The following is a 24821-nucleotide window of genomic DNA, read 5'->3' on the forward strand; positions in this document are numbered from 1 at the left end:
AGGAAAGATTTTTATAAATTCGTTTATAACTAAAAAAATATACGAAATAACTAAATGTTGTCTATAACTGAGTTATATCTAGATAACTTATCTACAAAATTTTCAATAAAGTTAATAATAAAAGTTTCATTACTGTAAATTGCATTTTAGTCTTGACGTTTGGTCAAACATGCAAAACTAGGAAAGATTTTTATACATTTCTACAATTTTTATTTCACCTTGAAGAATGTATATCACACACATATATACATATATATATGTATATTATATATATATATTTATATATATATATATATATATATATATATATATATATATTTAAAATTCACACCTCACCTCCGAAATCTACTTCATCTTCTTCCTCTAAAAATCCTCTAAAGTCTATACTTCTCACAAACTACTCAAATATTCTACCAAAATATCGTTTTTATTGAACCCACTACTTATTATATACACCACTAGTTCTTACATCATTCAATTAAATATTTTTCCGAATTTTTCCTATTTTTACGCAATTTATTTTTACGAAAATTGCCGAAGATCTCTCTCGACACGTCCGCTCGCTTCGGCTTTCGAAGCGCTACTAAACGCAAAGTATCGAAATCTGAGCTTTTGATAGGCGAAAAGCTTAAAGAAGGTAATACGTAACATATACGTAACATTTAGGAAACTAGTTCATAGTGGTAATTTGCCTTGAGGCAAGTTGTATGAACTTCCCATCAGAAAATAATCAACTTAATTAATTAGAATTGAGATACAGATATTTAGGTAAAATGTTTAGAAGTTTATTTGGAAAATAAAATTTTGGTTTTTACTAAATAATAATCAATGTGATTTCCAATTGATATCTTTCAAACCTATTACAATATCTGTAAAAGTGTTCAAAACATTTACTTATTCCATATTTTTTTAGCTATAAACAAATTCATAAAAATCTGTTCCAGTTTTGCATGATTGATCAAAAGTCAAAACTAAAATGCTATTTACAGTAATGAAACTATATTTTAGATAAATCTTGTTTTTGAGTAGATAATTTATTTAGCTTAAGTCAACATTCACTTACTTTGTATGATTTTTTAGTTATAAACAAAATAAAGCAAAATTACCGCTGCCACCATAATCATACTTCTTTCCAAAATCAAACTTCACTTGTTGTTGCATATAAAATAAAATGGCTTTTACTAAATTTTGTATTGAATTAAGTATAGTATATTAAAATCTAATAAAAAAGGTGCACTTATTACAAGCGCTGCCCATCATTCCAAACTTTAATAAATTATCACTTGTCATAGGCCTATAATATTTTAGAATGTTCGTTAACACTATATTCACTATTACCGTACAAAATAATATTTCAATGAAAATTTTTAACAATAATGAAATCTATTTGCCCAAAAACTGATATTCTTAGAACTTTCAATTTATCAAAATCGGTTCAGTACACGAATTATTTTGAGCTTTGCTATTTATTTTACAAAAATTGCTTAGAAGATAATCTTATAAAACTAACCAACGCGAGAATCCTTATCGAAATTCATTGTACGACCTTGAAATTTTTGAAATCGGTACAGCCGTTTCTGAGCAAACGTTGAGAAGGGTCAAATTTCAGCACTCCTGTACTTTTTTCAAATTTGGTGTCAAAGGCTTCAGAATGATTCGTAACATCCACAAAACGTAAGATTTGCAGGACGGTTTTTCTGGCAAAAATTTCTGTTCAAAAATATTACGTAACACACGTAACAAATGTGACATTTTAAATAATTAGAGATTTGCCATTTTAAGGAATTGAAGATGTATGTAAACTATAATTATATATATATATATATATATATATATATATATATATATAGTTTTACATTAACCCCTGATGAAGGCATATTCATGACAAACAAAAAGTATCCACTCATCTAATTAATCACGTTAAGTGCACAAACCGCACTGAGAGGGAAATTCAATCAATAAAATTATATAAAGGTAAATATATATGTATATATATATATATATATATATATGTGTGTGTGTGTGCATGTATACCTTTACTTTCTCTTATGTTACTTCTCAAACTTGTGCTCCTGTGCCTCATTTTTCAGTTCTCTAGAATTTGTCTTCTCATGCAATTGTTCCAATAACTACATTTTTCTTCGTCCTTATACATTCAGTTTAATCTTACTTTCAATGACGTCATACAAGAGGCATTTTCGACCAAAATGCTCTCACCCAGTTTTTTTTTTTCTTCTATACAGTAAATACCTTTTTCTCTAGCATACCTTGCAATACTACTTTATTTGATCTCTGTGTGAATGCTTTTCATTTACATCTCTAAACAACCCCTGAATTTCTATAGAGTCCATGTTTCTGATCTGTATAGAGCCAGAGGCTACATGTATTTCACCTATTTTTCATCTATTTACCACCTTTCATCTTTTACCACCTGTTATTTCACCAATTTGACTTCAAAATGAATATGAAACACCAAAATGTGCAAAGTCTATTATTGTTTTATTGTTCTCCTAATTACAATTAGTGTATCATCTGTCTCTAAAAACTGCATTTCTAACGATCCAATCCAAATAAGAGTTGACCCTTGTGTAGACTCCTGGTTTTCCTGGCTCACCACATCGTATTCCCCAACTGACGACACCAATGAGAACCCAACGACCGTTTGTTGATAGTTTGTGGACTAAGGGACCGCCACTGTCACCCTGGGAGAGAAAAAAGTAGATGATGATGGAGAAGATATAGATTTCAAAAGTATCTGGTTATGACTGATGGTGACAGAATAATTGATTTCATAGAAGGTCTTCTGCTCTTTGTCCAGATTAGCCTAAAAACTTGTTTTTGTGCCAACTTTTTTACCTGCCTACTCTGTGCTTGTTTAACTTTTTTATAACTGCTAATTTGCCAGATAAATAGTCTCCAAGAAGCTGAAACGTATTTACTTGGCAAAATATTTGTCTGGTCTTGTATTTGTCTGATAACGTATTTACCAGACGAACTGATTCACCAAACATTTACCAAAGAAAACTGATTCACTTAAAATATTATCACCAGCAAACTTCTGGCTAAAAAGAACCTTCTCCTTACTTCTTACCTGACAACTGTCCTTTCCTCCTCGTTTACTGCTCGCACACAAAACCGAGCTCACCAGCTTCTGGTGCGCAAAAGCATTAGTACAATCCCTCTGGTTCCAAACAGGCACCGCAACTTCCCTCAAACCGCCTTTATTCAAAGGACCTCCATAATAGGAACTGCCCCAACCTGAAAACAATAAAAATAATCATACATCCCTGGAATATATCAACAAAGATCTTCCTCTTACCAGTGACCACTGCCATCTCGTTCTCCCAAGTGCTGCCAATTGGCGGCAGACAGACTGGGGATATTCTAAGGTCGTAAGATCGAATTGGTTTTGATAGTCGGATGATTGATATGTCGTGCTCGTAGGATGAAGGATCGAAAGATCGATGTTGGCGGATTTCGGCAACTGTAAAAGATCCTTCTGGTCTGGTTGATGAGAGATCTGTTTCGCCTAGACGGACGAAGAGGTCTCGCGGCCTCATTCTGGTAGAAAATAGTTGGTATAGAGCCTAATGAATTATTGCTGAGACTTGGGATGTTTGTAAAAGTTGTAGATAGTTTAATGTTATACCAATGATTGGAATTCAGATTAAAGGAATTGTTTAAAAGTTGTGGTAGAGTGGTTTTATTTAGCTAATGAATCAACTATCAAAAGTGCTTGAATGCAACATTACCAAGATTTGTAACCTACAAAATTTCCAACCAACTAATTCTATTTTCTACCAACATCCATAAATCCATCTTCTCACCCAACTTACCTATTTGTGCAATGAGCAGCTGTCAAAACGTGTCTATCAGTAATCAAGGAGCCTCCACAAAATAATTCCAAAGGTCCTGTGTTGGAAAAACTTTGAGAATGCCTGAACAGTGCTGCCATCCATGGCCAACGGCCAGGATTTGCAGGTTGGCCACCTGCTATGCGCAAAGGGCCACGGGCCGAACTTGTACCACAACCTGGGTGATAGATACGTGTGTTCTTTTTTTAGTTTTTTCAGTACAACTTTTTTTCTGATAGGTTGTTCTAGATTTAGAAACTAGATAAAATTTAATAAAACTTATGCGAATTAATATTTTTACTATAATGTTTTCCTAGAGGAGAAAACTGTGCCTAAATTGAGAAATATTTTTGAAAATCGTTGAAACATATGTCTTTTATTTTCTGACCTTTATAAGGTTTCTGTTGTCCTCCATTCTGTGGCGGGGGACCCAAAGGTAACTCTGTGGGTCGTTCGCCCCATGATGGGGCCTCCTGGGGCGATTTTGTGGGAAAAAAAAAGCGTTCGTTTAAATCTTCTGGACAACAGACTCCTGCGTATCTGGATAATAAAACATCCGTTTTTCTTCGCCATTTTTTGAGTATACTAAGTTGTTGTATGGTCTTTTGTTGTTAGAAAAAGTTGTATATAATTTAATTTTAAATAAATTTGTCTTATACATTATTTGTAATAATCGAATCGTTTGAAAGGTACAAGAGATATGATAAGAAAGTGCACTGACTTGCACGTTTAGTTTTGCTGTACTATTACAAGTACAGTGGGTCAATATAATGATAATCAATATTTATTATTATTATTATTATTATTATTATTATTATTATTATTATTATTATTATTTCACCTGTTATCGATTTCGCAAGCAATTTCTTCGTATTTTGTAAAATTTTGCATAAACTCTGGCAAAATGCAAAAACGAAAATGTCGACAAAATCTTGTGGATCCATCTGCCAATGTTTTGTTGCAAACTTGGTGAAATTCATCGGTCTAAAAATAATAATATATATTATAAATATAAATATATATATTTTTTTATATTTTTACTTACTTGGTTTGTTGCAATTTCCAAAATTTTAAATTCAGATTTGTTGCTATTTTCTTGTTGCAAATTTATATGTATATTATTATTTGTAGAAATTAACCATGATGGTAAAATATCTGTTGAAATTCAATATATTCGTTGAAAAATTTAATTAAAATATTATTATTACTGCAAAATTTAATTAATTTTTAATTAATTATAATTATTAATAATACATTTCTTACCATAATAAACCTCTTCAGAATTTTCATAAACGTCTTCACACAAAATAGCACCAAATTTGCAAATTAAAAATAATAATTTAATTTTATAAACTATTTTAAATATTGTTAAAGACATCATTCGAATCAAGTTTCTTTTTACACTAATGGCTTTGTCGATTTTTTTTATTTATATATATATAAATTTCTAATCGCCTAAATGATAAAATATGCTGGTACTTTTGAAAACATATAAATATACATGAATATTTACATATTTATATACATATATGTGTATATATGTATACATAAATGTATATACAAATTTCCCAAAAATATTTCTCTTGATAAAAAAAATTAGAACGTGAAATACTAAACTGATGATAAAAAAAATGATTTCCAAATTGTAAATTAGAAACTATTTTTGTACTCTTATTATTAACATGTATACATCATTAATATTTAACTTTTCCACTCGGATGCCGCAAAATTCACATAAATTCGCGAGTGGAAAGGGTTAATATAGGTGTTCATTTAACCTTTATGGCGAAAAATAAGTTTCCAATTGAAAATAGCCCATTTCGGGCACTGCGGTGTGAAAAGGCAATGAGAAATCCCGCAAACTAGTCTTCCCTGAACCGATATGGAGTTTAACTCAGCTTATGAACCTGCCTTAAGGCAGCACTGCCCATTATCAATGAAACAATCAATTTTATATTTATCTATTTTTCCTAGTAAAGTTCTCAAAGTTATTTAAAATATATAATATATGCAACACGTCGATATGATTCCGTTTAAGACGATTTCTCGCTTAATATGTTACTTTGAGGCACCCTGCGTACCATACCCTGTACGTTAAGGCATATTGCCCCTATCCTTTAATAAAGTACTCAGGGCTTTCTAAAATATGATTTTTTTTTATTATATCCCTTATAACTTTAAAATTATTCGATTAGTATGAATGATGTATAAGGCGTTTGAAGCCGCGCTCTAAATAACCGCTGATATCATGCAGTAGTGATATCAATTTTCACTTGAAAATATAGATAAAAATATGCTTGCTTTTGAAAATAGCCCATTTCGGGCACTGCGGTGTGAAATGGCAATGGGAAATCTCACACTATTCTTTCCTGAATGGAGTTTAACTCAGCTTATGGATCTGCCCTAGGGCAGTACTAACCATTATTATTATAATTGATATATCAATCAATTTTCTATTCATCTATTTCTCCTAATTAAAGTTATTTAAAATATAATATATACAGGAATACAGCAGAACCACGTCGATATAATCTCGCATAATACATTTCTTTAATAAAGTATTCTCGCATAATACGTTTCTTTAAGGCGGCCTGAAAATGATTTTGTTATTATATCTCTTATAACTATAAAACCATTCGATTAATATGAATGATGTATAAGACGTTATTCGAATCCTCGCTCTAGATAACCTGATATCATGCAGTAGTGATATTAATTTTCACTCTAATTGAAATTAAACTATTTTGGGCACTGCGGTGTGAAATGGCAATGGTAAATCCCTCACACTATTCTTGCCTGAATTGAGTTGGAGTTTAACTCAGCTTAAGAACCTGCCCTAGGGCTGTATTACAATTATTTTTATTTTTATCTATTTCTCCTTAAGACGATTTCTCGCATAATACGTTACTTCAAGGCAGACCCTGCACGTTGAGGCATATTGCCCCTATCCTTTAGTAAAATACTTAGAGCTTTCTAAAAATGATTTTTTTATTATATCTCTTATAACTTCAAAACCATTCAATTAATATGAATGATGAGATAAGACAATTTTGTTTAAAATTAAATGTTCTACAACTTTTTCCAAATATATTGAGCCCTACCTCAACTCGGTATACTTAAAAATTAGAAATTACATTTAGAAGTGAGTGAAAATTTATGAAATATTCAAAGGTACCTATCCACGGATTTTTTAACTAAATTTTTACTATTTACTATATTGGCAATTACCATAATGCCCTATAGCAACTTGGTATACTCTGAAAACCAAAAACATGATACACCACAGAAAATCTTCATAAAACACACATATATTAATACTGAAACGGATGTATTTCTTTATAAAATATACAAAAATAATTATCTCTTAACTAAATATTCCCCAAACTATTATTACTACTTCCACCGTTGCCCAAATTGACATTCCCACCAGCCCCAGTTCCTCCAGACACAACATTCTGCCCGACACCAGCATTGCCACCGATCAGATTGGCATTGGTTGCAGCCAGATTCACATTGACATTCATATTCTGCTGCTGCTGCTGCTGCTGCTGTTGTTGTTGCTGTTGGTTAGTGCTGCTACTACTGCTGATGCTGACTGGTGTGCTTGCGGCTGGGGTATTCTGTCCACTGGGGTTGGTCGAGGGGGTAGTGGAAGATGATGAGATTTCGTCGACGTTGAGATGAGCTATGAATCTGAGGCGCATCTGGAGAGCTGGTCGGAGTCTTCTGACTATTGGTTCTACTTCGCTGCGCATCATGTCGCCGACGAACATGTATTTGATGTGATACCTGGGGGTAAAGGATAATTAGTGAAAGATCAAGAGGTTGAATCTACAATTGGACAAGGAAAACCACAGGTGCATTCTGAATCAATACTTTTCCAATCAGATACTTCTGGATAAATCATGATAGATCATATATTTTGGATGACAAAGACAATTTGGATGACAAAGACACCAAGACAAGAAGTTAGCAAAGACACCAGTTGCAGGAGATAATCAGACATCATTTTCAATACAGGAACGACTCTGTCTCATTTCACAATAGCTCTGATGAATATTAGTAAAAAAACAAAATCCTGGAGATCCGAGATCCTGGATTAATGCAGGTAGAACTTAACTTCCAACATAAATTGAAATGGATTGCAGATAAAGGTCAAGCTGTTGTGATTGTGATGTAGTAGTAGATTTGACATCAGATACTTCTGGATAAACCATCATAGATAATATATTTTAAAGACAATTTAGATGACAAAGACACCAAGACAAAGAGTTAGCAAAGACACCAGTTGCAGGATCAATAATCAGACATCAATTTCAATACAGGAATGACTGTAGTTTTATTTCATAAAAGTTCTGATAAATCAACAAATTTAACCAGGAGAGATTCTGGATTAAATGAGAAAGAACTTAATTTCCAACTTCCAACATAAATTGAGATGAATAGCAGATAAAGGTCAAGCTGTTGTGATTGATGTAGTAGTAGATTCGACATCAGATACTTCTGTATAAACCATAATAGATAATATATTTTAAAGACAATTTAGATGACAAAGACACCAAGACAAAGAGTTAGCAAAGACACCAGTTGTAGGATCAATGATCAGACATCAATTTCAATACAGGAATGAATGTAGTTTAATCTCACAAAAGTTCTGATAAATATTTTAGATAAACAAAATTAACCAGGAGAGATTCTGGATTAATTAAGGAAGAGCCTAACTTCCAACTCTATCAATTAAAATGAGTAGCAGATCTATCAATTAAAATGAGTAGCAAATTAAGGTCAAGCTGTCATAATGGTGATGTAGTAGAAGATTGTACAACTAGATACTGATAAAACTTCTAAAATTGGAGAACACAACTTAGAGGACCAAATAATTAAACTAGATGACAAACAATTAGTAAAGTGATCAGATGCAGATGATAAATAAAAAATGACACTCCAAATTCAATCAAAAGATTGGATCCAAAGTAATGACAGCACAGGACCAGAAGCAAAAAGAAGTTATTCCAAGAAGCAAAAAAAGGTAGACACCTATTGATTTTACAGTCTCTACAAGATTGGCAGAGTCTGTTGATGCATTGCTGACAAATCAATGTCGATGCACTGATCACAAAACAAATTAGCAAAATGATCAGGTGCAAGATCAAAAATGAGACTCCAAATGCAATCAAAAGAGTGGATTCAAAATAAAGACCAGAACTGTAGTCAGATTCCACAGATAGAAGTTCTTCCCAAATAGCAAAAAAGGTGGACAACTACAGATTTTACAGTGTACAGATTAGCAGAGTCTGCAATAGTCTAACTGAATAACTAAAAATGATTAGAATCCATCATCATAAACATTACTTTAAATTTTTATCTTAATGCACTGATACCAAATTTAAACAGGACAAACTTAACTGCTGAATAGTCTTAAAATTTATACATAAACACACACACACACACACATATATATATATATATATATATATATATATAAATTTATAATTTTTTTCCTTACAGAAGATCACAGACAGGATCCATAAACTCCAAATGCTGCTGAGTCTTATCAACTTGCTCTAATTGCTCATAGAGTGCCTGTGCCAACTCGATGACTGCTCTTGGTCTTTCAGAATTGTACCTTTGCAGAAATGGACCCACCAGATGGCACACAAACAATAACTGGGCCTCGGTTCGTACTTTTATTTCTTTTATAAACCTAGAATGGAAAAATAAATTATAAATATATATATATATATATATATATATATTATATTATATTATGTATTTGTTACTTACTTGGGCACTTGGGCAATGTGTCCAGGGCCGGCATGGTGCCAAACCGCATGGGCACTTGCCAGGGCTAAACTGAATTCGCATTCTAAGGCGCATTGGGACGACTGAGCAAAGTTGTACAGTAGGAATGGGGAATGTCTAAAATAATAATAATTATGATTATTATTAATTAAATTTACTTTATTATTATAGCAATTTTTAGAACTTTGCTGATGATCGTTCTACAAATACAACTCTTGCTTTATTGTTACTATATTTACTTGTAAGGCCATTGCACCATCTCCTTAGAATTGATGACCTGGAGCAATCTTTCATGTAAAACACTCCAATATGATTCGGGCAATGATGACAGGATCAAACCAACACAGTTTATCCAACTGTAGATTTCTGTTGGCGGTATCACTGTGTACCTGCCAATAATAGAAAGTTGGTTTATTATAACTCTTGCTGCAACTCTTAAAAAATTCAATGAATTTGAATTATGCTTTTGGCAAATTTGTGCAAAATTATCTACAGCATTGTTTAAGACCTCAATACCCTACAGCAATTTGGCATAATCAGAAATCTCAATTAAACAAAAATCTTGTACCAAATTACATCCTGTCCTTTAAACAAAGTGCAAGACTTTTTGCTTCTTCTTTATCCCTTCTCTTTTTGATGTCTTATACTTCAATTTTTATCTCTATTTCTTACCCTTTGGTCAGGACGTCCAGAAGGCCTCCTGCAACCAGGGGAGGACCCACTGGGAGCCCCATGGGCATTAAATTAAATTATCTACAATTATTTAAGACCTCATAACCCTACAGCAACTCAATATACTCAGAAATCTCAATTAAACAAATATTGTACCAAATTACATCAAACTGCAAGACTTTTGCTTCTTCCTGTATCTTTCATTATTTTGATGTCTTATTCTTCAATTTTTATCCCTTATTTCTTACCCTTTGGCCAGGACGTCCAAAAGGCTCCTGCAACCAGGGGAGGACCCACTGGGAGCCCCATCAATTCGACACAAGTAGCATAAAGGGCATGGGCAGAGGCGTTAGGGAATTCGTTGAATCTCCAATCCACTCCTGAGAAGTGATTTACTGTACCGGACATAGCTAAAAAAATATTAATAATATTAGTATTGGTGTGCTATTTATGGTACAGTAACTTTGAACTGAGTAATTTCTGGTGCATTAATTTGTTACAATTCTTGTAACGTTTGAATCATTTGATTAATCTGAATGATGTATTAGAGAAATTGGTGCAAAATTAAATGGCCTACAATATTATCAAACATCATAATACTGTACAGAAACTCGGAATACCCAAAATTGACAATAGGACAGGATAAATATCCACAACAACTATTAAAGTTTTTTCTCCTTGATTAACTAATATTATAATTAAAGTAAATGCATATTTAATATTGATAAAATTATTGATAATAATAAATATAATCTTAAGTTAATAAATAAAATAATTTTACTTACTTTCAACCATCCTTTTAACTAAGGAAATATAATAAGATAAATCAGGAATCCATAAAACTGCTTCAGTTTCAGGTTTTAACATAAAAGCCTAAAAAAATTATAAATATTATTTATAACCCTAATAATTTATCATAATATTTTGCAGTATTTTACCTGATAAGTTTCACTAAGAGCCCAATTTGGAGGCCTTATATCTTTCAAGGACCCCAAAATTGCAGAAACCTAAAAAAAATATAAAATAATAACTAATATATATATATATATATATATATATATATATACACATATATATTATATATTATTATTATTATTCTTTTATTACCAGTCTTCTTTTCAAAGGTGGACTGTCCCTGATTTTTCGTTCATAATAATGTAAAGTATTATATAAATATGTCACCGGACGGTCTAATAAATGGAAAATTAATTAATTAATCTATTATCAATTAGTATTTGTTAGTAATGATTTAATTAATTAGTTATTTTACCATGGAATTTATATAAACATCCTAAATGATCCAAAAGTATTTCCAAACTTTTTCGAACTGCAGATATTTCCAAATATCTATGTATTACTATATCAAATACTGGAAGAAACCTGAAAAAATAATAATTATATTATTAACTATATTTTTATTTTTAAATTTATTATTAATATATTATTTATAAGCTATACATTAAAACTATTTATTTAACAAAACGCTACTAAAAATATTTAATGTGCAAAACAATTTACAAGTATAAAATATAACTAAAATTCATATTTTTCAAGAGAACACATCGATTTTAGTATTTTTTACATTTAGAACTAATAGAACTAGGATATCGAACTAATTTGAAATTTGCTTTTTCAACTTTTAAGTTATATAGCTACGATATATATGTACTTTTCTCAAATAATTATAGATATCTCAAAAATTTCTAATTCTAAAATTAAAAATTCTAAGAGAATTCTTTCTTATCAGTTTTAGTATTTGTCATTATAGTAGACTTATTGAGGTATAACATTCTCAAATTCACTATCCTATGAAAAAAAGTATAGCTTTAAAAAAAAAACTCAAAAAATTATAATACACTTTTGAAATATTATTCAACCCCAAAAATATAAATTATTTAATATTTTAAAATATCATTTAAATATTAATTAAAACTAATTGAAAATGTAAATAAAATTATTGAGAGATTTTACAAACCTTAAACAAACATTTCCAATAAAACTGGAAGAGGACTGTAAGCTCCTGTAGGATTACTTTCTTCGGGGGCAAACTTTTCTGGATATTTTCTGTGGAAAGCCAAATGCTTTTCATGCCTAAATATAAATAGATATAAAAATAAATCATATATATAATATTATATATATATATATTATATATAATTCATTTTTACCAATTGGATTGCTTCCAATGCTCTGGACTATTTCCTTCACGAAATCATGAACTCTATTTCTGACTTCAGATGCTTTTAACAATAATAATTGTATTATGAAAAAGCAAACTTGAGCTTCACTGCCTTCTTGGGTCCTTAAAGCCTACAGAAAAAATTGTGAATTAATAAATTTAATCTGCTGCACAATATTTAGTGTAGTAAATTTCTATTATATTTACTAGGCACAAGACAAGCCGATCAATTGTAATAATATTATATTTCCAAATCATATCATTAATGGTGTCCACACATTTGTTGACTTGTTGTTGTCCTGCAGAGGTCGTCACTTCAAACACAAAATAATCACAGAATTTACGGAGATGTGCAGACAAGGCCCTTGCACCTAAAAAAAGGAGCCATTTATAAAACAGTGAAAAAATTTTTGTAAAATTTGACTTATTATCCTTTATTTACCAATCCTTTCTAAAATCTTATAAGCTACAACACTGACACGATCAGTCTCGAGGATCATCTTCCACAGAAGACAAAGGAACAACGGTGGTGTTCCAGCAACACTAAAATGAGCAATTATATCATTCTCGTTGGACATACAACTCCAATTTCTGAACTCCTCATCAACTGACTTCTTCAACTGTTGTCTGTTCTCTTTTGGAACAGGATTCTGAAAGGAAAAAGACCAAGTTATGAATTGTGCAGGAGTATTTTCTCCTGAAATATTTTTTTCCTTACCTGTGTGAAGAATTCATTTAGGACATTTGGGAAGCACTGTAAAGTGTGATTGGCCCACGAGTGTGGTGTGTTTTGCATTATGGTATTCAGGAGTTCTTTGCACCAGGCACCAGAGATGTTATCAGAACCTAGGAGAAAAGAATTGAATTCATTGTACTATTTAAAATCCAGTTAAAACTAGCTTAAAGTTGGTATATGCATTTTGTAATATTTGGAGCATGGCTCTGTAGGGATCAGAAATATGAATTATAAAAAACATGAGCAAATCTACCTGAAGAGCTCTGAAATGTGGTACTGGAGATGAATGGAGAAGATAAAGTGGACATACATAAGAAATTCAGTAGTGGTGTAGAATGACTCTCAGAAAGACCACTAATAAATTAATCTCTTGTAAGTTATAAACCAGTTAAATAATGTCAAACATCATGATGTTCCAGAACAACTCTAAAATCACGGTATTACCTGTTCCAGTAATATGCATTGACCGGGCCAATGTCAACACAAGTGCCCTGTTGAGCTCTTCACTTTCTGCAGAGACCAAAGCTTTGGGTTCTGATAGAAATCTGCTTAACTGAGGTTGAACCTGAAAATATAAAAATAGATGCAATTATATATATTATAAATGTATACATGAATGTATATATATTTACCTCATGACTTCCTAAACCAGTGATCAACCTCAAAGCAGTACTTTCAACACTGAAAGATACAAAACAGTTTTAATCAATTCTTAATTGATACTTCTAAATCAATCTACTAACCATAATGCAATTGTGTCTGATTGGTCTGAGGAACAGCAGCCAAAGAATGCAAATGTGACAACAACTGCACCCTATAATGTGGGTGAATATGGTGCATCCGATAGGAAAACATTTCAACAACGTAAACAAGATACCCCAAGCATGAGATTTGAAGACTGTTGGCAAGAGTTGACCTAAAAATGGACAATACATGATGCAATGCAGTTTTTAGTACCAATTTTTATGCGTGCGTACTTATAAATCCTTTTATTCCCAAGCTCTCAATTTCTGTGTACACCAGCAGTCTTGAATAAGTTTCAACAAGTGCAGGAGCCATGTTGCTCTGTCCTGGAGAACTTTTGTTTTGTGTCTGTGCCAACTTGATGACATGAGTGACCACCGAATGGATCAAAGACATCTTTGAATGCACTGTTAAAGATCTAGGATGCTCATAGACAAAGGAACCTAAAATCAAACTCAATTACAATCCTGCTGGATAAGACCATAAGTCCTTCTCCTTTATCCCTCACTATTGGCATGCTGCCAGAGTTTCCAGCGCTAGTTCCAGAAGCAGTTCCACTCCCCAACTGCTTCACCTCCCGCTCCACTCACACTGCCGGTTCCTGAAGTATTGGGAGCCATGGTTGACTTCTGGTTTCCTAAAATTGTCTCTACCAATGCTGCCATCGGTCTGGAAAAGTTGTCCTGGTTTGTGGAATAGGCATTGCAGAGGAGCACTATTCGGTAGTCTGAACCAAGACAGAGGGATGTGTTGTGGGCATCACCAGATGTTGGAGGAACCTGGAAATGGATAAAAAAAATTAGACCATTCAGGAAAGTATTTTTGTGTTCTTTTACTCTTACTCATGGTGATGTTTAAGAGTTATTGGCAAAGGTCTATGCAAAGCACAAAAACATAAGTTGAGTGAGCCTTTTTGGATGATCCAGATGCAAGTTGCAGCCATTCTATGGGTGCATTGTGGTTTGTTAAAATCAGGTACTGGTAAAGGCTCTTTCTCGGGTACAGTAAGTCATACAGGCGCAACACTGGCAGAAAATTAGTCAACTAAGAAAAAATATTAATTATTCATACTGGACAATGTATTTTGGAACAATAGTTGTTTATTTGTACATACAGGATTTCTCTGAATGCTGCCTGATATGAATTGCAGGAGTACCCACATTAAATGATCTCTGCCTTTGCGCAAATCTCTTCCGGACAACTAAAAATAATATTATTGAAACCTCATCTAATTTTTTTATCACATTCCTTTATTACCTTATCATATAAAGCAGTAACAACACTTGAAAAGTTGGCAAACTGAAACAGTACAAAATAAATCAACTGAGAAGACAAATGTAACCACAACCAATGAGTCTGGGAGCTGGTGCAAGTGTTGTCATCAGATTGACTTGCTCCAGAAGGCGTAGTTCCACTGGTAGATCCTGGAGTTCCTCCAGATGCTGATGCAGATTGAGAAGAACTACTTGGGGATGAGATGGTATCAGAAGTGTCTTGCTCAGAACGCTCCATTGCTAAAACCACTAAAGCTACCAGTTGCTCCTCCAGGGCTATACATCTTTGTTTGTGCTGAAGTAAAAGACTCATCAGTTGTAACATGCTATTTTTATTTACCTGACTATGCAACATACTTGTTTTTGAAGTCCCAGTATCGAGCAAACCATATCTCTGGAATAAGGTTGTTCCAAAACATATCTCAGCAATTCAGTTTGTGGCTTCAACAAATCAGCATCATATGGCAAATTTCCTGCAAACAAACAAACAAATATAAAATATTCATTTATAAATCTTTATATCTTTTTTTTACCTTTCAAAGAAAACTTCAAAGTAGTGCTGTCTAATTTCCAGGGATTTATAAGATGATCAGCGTAACCAGTATGTTCTACAACTGGTAGCATATGAGAATGTCCAATAACTGACACCATTTGGGCAGTTGCTCGAAAGCTTTCCACAAAGGATGAGAATAGATTGGCTAATTTCTGCAAAATATAAATTGAAACATTTATAATGCAAAATATTTATTTAAACAATTATTGGCACCATTGCTGATTGATGATGTGATACTTACCCAATGTGGCCAATTTTTGTTATCAGGATAAGCCTTTTGTATTTCAGTCACTATAAAGTAACCAGGAAGCAAACAAGCATTTCTATCAAAGATGTATTCAATCACATTTTCCAAAGCTCTCAATTGTGGTACAGAGCTGGAATTCAAGACCTGGGGCAGTGTCTGGGCCTTTTCTCTGCAACCCTGAGGAAAAGAAATGTCTCAATAACTAAATAAGAGTCCAATGAGTAATAAAATCTAAATATTGGTACCTTCATGATCTCTCTAACTCCTTTATAGTCAACACCCCCAATGATCCTGCGCATCAAATTAAAACATTCAATCCAGAACTCCTGGTTTTGGTAAACCAGCTTCTCGCAAGCCAGGATGCTCTCACAAACCACCCTGGAAGAAAATACATGCATATATATATATATATATATATATATATATAAACATATATAATTATTTATTACCTTGGTGGTAAGACATTGCTCCCAACTAATTTTTCAAGAAGTCCCAACAAACATTTCAACTTGCTGTGGTTAGTTAAAGTTGCTGTTTGTTTTAAATAATATTTGATAGCAGCTTCTAAATTTTCTTGAGACAACGATGAAAAAATTGTGCCCAATTGAGATTGGTATTGAGCCATGGATTCATTTTCTGCGTCATTTTTGTGGGATAGAAAACAGGAGAAGGATTCTTCTATCCCATCAACTTTCTGGAGAAGAAAACAATCATTTAAATAAAGAAATATTTATATAAACAAATAAGTAAATAAATCTACATATGGTAGTTAATTAATTGATTAGTGAACATAATATATATATAATAAAAACTATCATTTCAAAAAAAATTTATGATAAATCAATGAAAAATTCTTGCATTTTATAAGCCTATTTTTAATCCTACAAGTTTTCTTGTTGTCCTGTTAGGTTAGGTAAGAAAATTATTGTATAATAATAAAAATAAAATAATTGAAATACTAAAAGCAGGAGGACAATATAAAATGATGAGTAATTTACCAGATAAGGCTATTACAATGTAAAATATTATTATAAAGACAAAAATGATACAAACATTGAATAATGATAAAAGTCTTGTTAGCCTAATATTTTTTAATTTTAAAAAAATTGATGATAAATCGATGAATAACTTTTACCACTCAACAACAGGACAAGCCTGAAATTTTGTATTTTTAAAGCATTCTTATATTACTACAATTTTTTACTATTATACATGTTGTTAGGTTAGGTATAAAAATTATAATAATAATTAAAAATAAAAAAATGAAAAAGTAATTGAAATACTAAAAGCAAGAGGATGATGTAGAATGATGAGTAATTTACCGGATATAACAATTACGATGTAAAATATTATTGTAAAAACAAAAATGGTACATTAATTGAATAATAATAAATGCATCGTTAAACTAATATTTTTATAAACTTTCATTTCAAATGAAATCGATGAATAGCTTTTACCACATGAATACATTAACAACAGGACAGGCCTGAGATTTTGTATTTTTTAAAGCCTTCTTATATTACTACAGATTTACAATTATAATTTTACACGTCATGTTCGGTCAAGCATATAAATTCATGTATAATAATAAAAAAAAAGGACCGCAATTAAATTTAAAAAGTAATAAAAAGATCCAAAGCAAGAGGACAAATGAAAAACAGTTCAAAATAAAAGTATTCTATGGATTTTAGCATTTTTTACAACAATTTACTGTTGTTATTCTTAAACGACCAAGAAGTCTTTAGTAGAACAAGAATGACTTATAGATATAAATATTTATAATATATAACAATATTTATTGTATTTATTGTATTTATATTTATTATATATATATATATATATAAATATATACAATTTATATATTAACTAAACTTACTAGTATATTATTAATAATAGTATTTATCTGTGTCTCTTGAGACATTTTGCTCCAAAATACATATAACACTATTTATATTATGAAAATGTTATAAAATTACAAAATATCATTTAGGAATGTCAATGTTTACATTTTATTAACGTTTAAACAGTCTTTATAATTTAATATTAATATTTATTTTAGTTTTATTAACAAATCACTCCTAACCTCAAAATTTTGACAGAATAAGACTAAATATGAAAGTACGTTCGGAAACTTGTATTAAATGACTAAATATTATTTAATAATATTTTTAATATCATTTTATTATTATTTTAATGTAATTTATCACATTTGTTTAAGTTTATTCAGTCACAAATCAATTCTAACCTAAAAGTCTAACTTTCAGTCTAATTTGCATGTCATTATAAACAAAATGGCTGAAAGAGACATCTATGAGGTTTGGCAAACTTTGAAATAGCGCCAAATTCAAAGTTTTGGATGTTTTTTTTTTTTGAAATTTTTAATCTTAACTTTTAAATTAGTTAATAAAATTAGTTGTAAGTAGCATTTTGCCTTAAGGCTAGTTACATGAGTTTGTAAATACTTGACTTTATCAACAAGAATTAGAATTATCAATTTACATAAAATCATAGATAAAAGAAGAGTTATTATGGATAAAATGTGAAAACTATTTTCAATTGATATCATTGAAACATACTAATAATATCTATAATCATATAAATGTAATTAATCCATTACCTTCCCGTAGGGTAAGTTATTATAATCGTCTAAAAATCGAAATTGATACTTTTTGCATATCTTCACGTTTCAAAGGTTTCTGAACATTTTGGCATACCTCAAAAAAAAAATGGATGTGTGTGTATGTATGTATGGTTACAATTTTTCGTCCCAAGGATCAACCGATTTCAATGATTCAAAAACATTCGATTTCCATTGATAGGGAGATGTGGTGATCAGTTTTTAGCTAAGATTGATCCAGCCGTTTCGGAGTTACGGAGCAAAGAGTGCAAAAAATAGAAATCTAGTTTTTTAGAGAACAGAGCATCCGATTTGAATGATCCAAAAAACATGCAATTTGCAATGATGGGGAGAAGTGGTTAGCTTTTTACAAAGGCAGGTCCATCTGTTTCAGAGATACGGAGCTAAATGTACAAAAAATGGCAGTTTTTACATATTATTACGAAGAAATGGTCCGGTTGATCTTTACCAAAAACTAAAATACACTATGCCCAATAAATATATTTAGAATTGTTTTTGAATTTGTAAAATCAGTCCAGTCGTTTTTGAGATAACGTCGACGAAAGGTCAAAAATTGGCTCACATACACAAAAAGATCTTCAACATGTAATTACGAAGAAACGGCTCGGCCGATCTTTATCAAAAACTAATAAACATCATTCTCAATATCTTACGAATGGTTTTGTAAAATCGGTCCAGCCGTTTTTGAGAAAACGTTAACGAAAGTTAGAAAATCGGTTATTTTACAAATTATCTATAAGTTAGTCTCATAATCTTTTACATGTAATTTTTAGGCCTCTATATACTTTATATTTGCAAATTCAAAATGTCTGAACATTTCTTACATTTTTAACTATAACTTTTATACAAGCCTCTAATTTTAAATACAGTCTTCTACAATATTTTAGATTATAAAATTTTCCACATTTTTGTCTTATAACAAAATACTGTAAGTTGTACTCTACTCTTACAAAAACAAGTTTTTTTCAACTATTTTTCTTCTTTCATTCTATCGCTTAGAAACAACGATAACAAAATCATGAATATAATAGTGGTGCACAACCAAAATTCCGTATTTGCTTTTTTCCTTAAACCCAAAACCATTTTATAATAATGCAAGTCATCCAATATCGTTTTTGGTTTGTCCGAATCCAAATCATCATCAGGATTTTTACTCAAGACTGAATTTTCAACCAATTCCAATATCGTTTTTGATTTGTCCGAATCCAAAATATCATCAGAATTTTCACTCAAGACTGAACTTTCAACATTTTGCACAAGTTCTGAATTTCCAGAAGTCTGGTGTTCGGCCCCTGGAAAAAAAAGTTTAGAAAAATTTATATTTGCCAACTTTTAGTTTTAATTTTTTACCTGCATTTTTATCCGTTTGTTCAAAAAATAAGAAATATCTTGCAACTGCCAAATTGGGGTCCAACAACGTGTAGTACAGATCGTATTCGCCTAAGTTTTCGTCCAGCTTTGGTTCTTTGACTTCAAACTGATTCAGCAGATTTGAATGTGAGACACATTTAGCTAAACCGACTTTTGGCTCTTCTTCTTTTGGTTCTGAAAAATGTAAGTTTAAAAAAATGTTCTAAGTCAATTCTGTTGTAAATAATTTACCATTTTGATTCAGAAACGCTTCTAGATCCTCTGGTCCAAAATTTGGAGACTTCCAGTCTTGCCACTTTGAAGCCCTTTGTAAATTGTCAGAACTGATGTCACTGACCACATGTTCTATAAAATTTTCTGATATTGTAATCCCCTCAAACTGGCCTACGGATTCATTTAAATCTACACGTTCATTTAACGGAATTTTAGAGCTTGATGACGATTTGTCAATGTTTGATGAGATTTTGTCGACATTTAAAGACATTGTAGATTCTATTGAAGAATTTAAGCTACTGGAGTCTTCAAAATCTTGCACAGGTTTGCTATTTTCCAGCAAAATCGTTGACATAGGCTCGTATTCCATTAACTGCTGGTTTTCCAGAACTTCCGACAAAATCTCATTCAAAATTCTTTGTGCTCTAGAAGTGACATCCTGCGAATCGTTCATGGCCATATAGCCAGAAATTTCTTCATCTGGAAAGAATTCTTTCAGCATTCTTGTGGTTGCATCTAGATAATCTTTTTGTATCTCGCTTAAAGTTTCCCACTGGTTTATCTGAGTGGATTTATCAATGTTGTCTGTTACTAATGTTGATAAATCTTCATATGCTGGATAACTCGATAACTGATTCAACTCTTTGTCAATGTTTGTCAAACTTATAGATGTAATTTCTTGATCAGAGTCGAGAAAATCATTAGAATCAATCAAAGTTAAACTTTTTGATTTCAATTTTTCAGGATTTTTGTGATTTGAGTCGTTGGACGATAAAAGTTCAATACTGGAGCTACTGTTGTTATTTGATGAAATTGAACTTATAACTTCAAAAGACGAGTCACTAGTACTTGAACTTGACACCAAGACATCATCGCTGTAGGATTTTTTCAACAGAATTTGTACCTTTTTGTTTGATGAAGTTAAAATCTTTTCACTGGACAATCTTCTTGGTTGTTGACTTTTGCATGTTGTTGTTATTTTCACAGATGGTACTGGACTCTTAATGTTAGATGTTTGTTTCATTGAAGTTTTGCTTACAAGAGCTTCATTGCTGGAAAGCTCGTTAGTAGACAAGGGATTTCCAATTTTCCACACAATCTCTGAAGCATCATCGTCACTGTGGTTTAAATTGAGGTACGGATCACTTTCATCACTATCCAATAGCAAATTGTTTGTAGAATCATTATTAAACCCGCAAGAAATTTTGGAGTTGTTAGGTGCAAATGTACCATCAGGACATGTTTGATCAATCTTGTTAGGTGCAAATGTACTATCAGGTATCTTTTGATTATAAGTTGTCTTTTTTGAAGATTGCTGTTCTGAGTTTCTGCTCCGTAATTTTTTGTGCAAATCAGCAAAACTATTGTTTGTTTTAGTATTCATATTTGGCAAAGATTTAAAGCCAGGTGACAAGTTGTTGCTGTCTGATCCAATTAGTTGATCTTTAGAGTTTTGATTGGAGCTGACCGCTTCCACAACGGACGTGGCGGATGAATGATCTTGCCAATTTAAGTTGCGGTAGTAACTCAAATTATCCGAACTGGGTTTGAATATTTCTGTAAATTTACACATTTTAAAGAACAAAAATAGAATTATGGGTAAATATCTACTTACCATCGGCGACCAGGAACTGTTGTGCCAAAAGACCTCTAACTCTTTTAGGTATAAAATGTTGCCTGACTTTTTGAGGATTATTAACAATGGAACAGACAACGACGCACTTCATTTTCACACCTAGATCGCTTCCATTAGGTAATTGGCACCAGGGACTATTTTCAACTGCTATTTGTAAATCTTTTGTGAAGAGAGCCCACTAAAAATAGCAGGATGTTATTTAAAACATTTGAATGCATGCAGGTCTTGTTTACCTTTATGGATCCAGGACCGCTGGCCAAAGGCCCTTGGTGAAAAATATTATGAAGGTGCATTATACTGACTGGCAGATATACCCTGATTTTGGAACCTTCGACTACACTGAGCTCTTTCTTGTACCTAAATAAAATGCAAGCTTTTAATTCCGTTTCAGAATTGTTATCACAAATAGTAGTTACCTTTCTTCCAATAAACTATGGGATGATGGTATCATTCTAAAAATATATTTTGGCACCGAGTTGTCTAAAATGTATTTGAAGTTGGACGAATTTAAAAACAAAGATGGGAAGCTGTTTTGCAATCTTCGACCACTTAAAGTCATCAAATGAGGTTTGAGGTTTAAAATAAGAGTCCAGTATAATAATCCTAAAATGGATCAAAATATTGGCATCCAATTGATCATAACTTGTCTGTTAACCACTTTTACCTAAAATATCGTCTGACAATTTCAGTTTGTCATAGCTTTTTAAAATTAATTCAGTGACACGTTGGAAACTTGGCATCTTGTTTAAAAGTTCACCTAACTCCTTGACTTCTCGTTTTTCCATTTGCATCAATAAACCAGTGAGGAAATGGTTCTATTTTTGCTCCTTCTAAAGATTGATAAATAGATATTACTAAATTAGCAAAGAACATCTTAAGATGTGAAAAGATATGATGTCAATGGCAAATCTCTCCCAAAATAGAACTAGACTGTAGTTTTTGAGTGAAGTAAAAACATCAGTTACTGGACATCATTTTTTCCTTACCACCCTCCTTGCAGCTCAAAACAGCGCAAACAAAGCAAGTCCATTTGACTCTTGCTGAAACGGCATCTTTCTTCAACAAACTTCTTAATTCTGCTAACTGTGTTTTTCTTCTGGCCAATCGTTGTTTTAGAAGTTTTAATCTGAGGGCACTTTCAGAAGCCAACTCTGAGAAAGCCGAATCGCCACCTGATGATGATGCCAAGGTTCTGAAAAAATATATGATGATGATTGGGACAAGTCCAGGAGTGTGGACGACTAATTTTGCCATTATTGCTTTTTGTATTACCTCGCTGTCGAACAACTTTGCATATTTTTCTGGAAAATTATAGAAAATATCAAGCAAATTTATTTAAACAATAAGTTCTTTATTTAAATATAAAAATTTACACATTAATCTATAATTAGAAACGAAATTTGTTAACATTTTTTCATATAAACAATTTAAAAATATATATATTTCGATGAATGTCAAAAATTTGGCGTACTAGATTTGTACCCAATTGTCAAATATGCAAAATTTTCAAAACTATTTTAAATACTGTTCGAACGAATTATTCCTAAAAGTTTCTACTATAGCAATAATTACTAAAATTGGTATAGTTGTCGTCATAACAAGAGATTTGTCCAACCAAGTACCACTTTTCCAAAAGTTCTTGCACTTTTTTTTTTCGAAGTTAAATATGTTATTTATGTTTTTACTAGATAAATGTTTAATTAGTTATTGATTATTAATTCAGAGACAAGAAAAAATAAATGATTAATAGCTCAGAATTTTTTTAGAAATTATATTTAAAAATACGTTACAAATATTTTTTTTTAATTTGTATAAAATGTAGCATTAAAAAAATATTAAAAAAGTTGATTCTTTTCTTCCTGCTTCTATGTTGTTTTAAAATCAACTATTGTTCATTTCCAAATGGTAATTTATTTAAATTCTGATATTTGCTGACCGAGATCAAGTTTAGACAATAAGAAAAACACAGATGTTGGCATGTTTTCTAAATTTTATCTCTGCACCAGAAGAAAAATCCTCGTTTATTTGCTGGATTTTGATCAAAAATAGGTAGTTTAGATCTAAAGCTCCTGGATTGCAGAACAAAATTTACTGCAAAGAAGTAGAATACAGATGTTCTTTGTTTCTAGAACCATGAAGCAGATTCAAAACTAACAACATGGCCAACGATCATCATTCACCAGATTTTCCTTGTTTTGGTCACAATTTGTTTTTGCAGTTGATTCACCATCTTCTCGAGGAATCAAATAGTGACCATATCAATTCTCTCACATTTTATGCTTCTCCAACATCTTTCTTTTCGCAAAGTTCACCTTTCCTGCTTCACTTTTCCCAAATCGTGGCCATATCAATTCTGTCACATTTTATGCTTTTCCAACATCTTCCTCCTCTCAAAATTCATCTTTTCCTGCTCCCCGTCTAGTCATAAAGAGTCATAATCGACATCACCCGATTTATACATCTGGACCATCCTAAAATGTTTCTCAATCTTGTGCCTTGTCCTGTGCACCTCATCCCTCTTGGCCATATTGTACGCCCATCTGTTCATCAACGGCAACTTGGATTCGTCCAAAGGTGGCAGGGAGTGCCCATGATACTTAAAAGGATCCTCCATGAGATAGATGACACAGAAACGTTCAAAGTGGGGCCACATGATGTAGTCCATTATCCCGGGAACGTCACCTAGGAAGAATAGTGTTTATTGGTGTAGTAGAAATTGCACAGGATTAAGCTTACCGTTGAAGTATATGGTATTCCTGTCTCTCAAAGCTTTCTCAAAGGCTCCTAAATATTTGTGCAACTTGCAAATGACCTCGGACACACCGCCTTCGTTTCTCAGGTTGTTGCCAAATGTTATTCTTGTCATCAGACCTACGATTCGTCCCCAGTCTTTGCGCAATTT

At 31.9% G+C, this 24821-nt stretch overlaps 2 protein-coding genes across 2 annotated transcripts in view; both read right to left on the reverse strand.

Annotated features, from left to right (window-relative positions):
* Positions 1-2528: 2528 nt before the first annotated feature.
* Positions 2529-6791, reverse strand: LOC113363043 (trypsin-1-like). The gene is made up of 6 exons (XM_026605531.1): positions 6763-6791; positions 4243-4394; positions 3837-4032; positions 3320-3561; positions 3092-3258; positions 2529-2702 (listed from the first exon to the last, which is right to left on the reverse strand). Exons 1-6 carry the CDS (start codon positions 6789-6791, stop codon positions 2529-2531), a joined length of 960 nt encoding a protein of 319 aa, XP_026461316.1.
* A 431-nt stretch (positions 6792-7222) lies between these two features.
* The window catches only part of LOC113363044 (mediator of RNA polymerase II transcription subunit 23-like), a 22784-nt gene continuing 5185 nt past the window's right edge, over positions 7223-24821 (reverse strand). Inside the window, 19 exon segments of the mRNA XM_026605532.1 lie at positions 7223-7643; positions 9361-9558; positions 9639-9773; positions 9896-10045; positions 10577-10601; positions 10604-10738; positions 11114-11201; positions 11267-11335; positions 11436-11518; positions 11599-11708; positions 12304-12325; positions 12328-12419; positions 12497-12530; positions 12533-12638; positions 12715-12878; positions 12950-13157; positions 13226-13353; positions 13688-13808; positions 13876-13924. Of these exon segments, the coding sequence (XP_026461317.1) occupies positions 7223-7643; positions 9361-9558; positions 9639-9773; positions 9896-10045; positions 10577-10601; positions 10604-10738; positions 11114-11201; positions 11267-11335; positions 11436-11518; positions 11599-11708; positions 12304-12325; positions 12328-12419; positions 12497-12530; positions 12533-12638; positions 12715-12878; positions 12950-13157; positions 13226-13353; positions 13688-13808; positions 13876-13924 (2338 nt within the window).

This window comes from Ctenocephalides felis, unplaced genomic scaffold, assembly GCF_003426905.1.
Source record: "Ctenocephalides felis isolate EL2017-DRISC unplaced genomic scaffold, ASM342690v1 CF-g0.4_SCAFFOLD_00845, whole genome shotgun sequence".
Taxonomy (NCBI): Eukaryota; Metazoa; Arthropoda; class Insecta; order Siphonaptera; family Pulicidae; genus Ctenocephalides; species Ctenocephalides felis.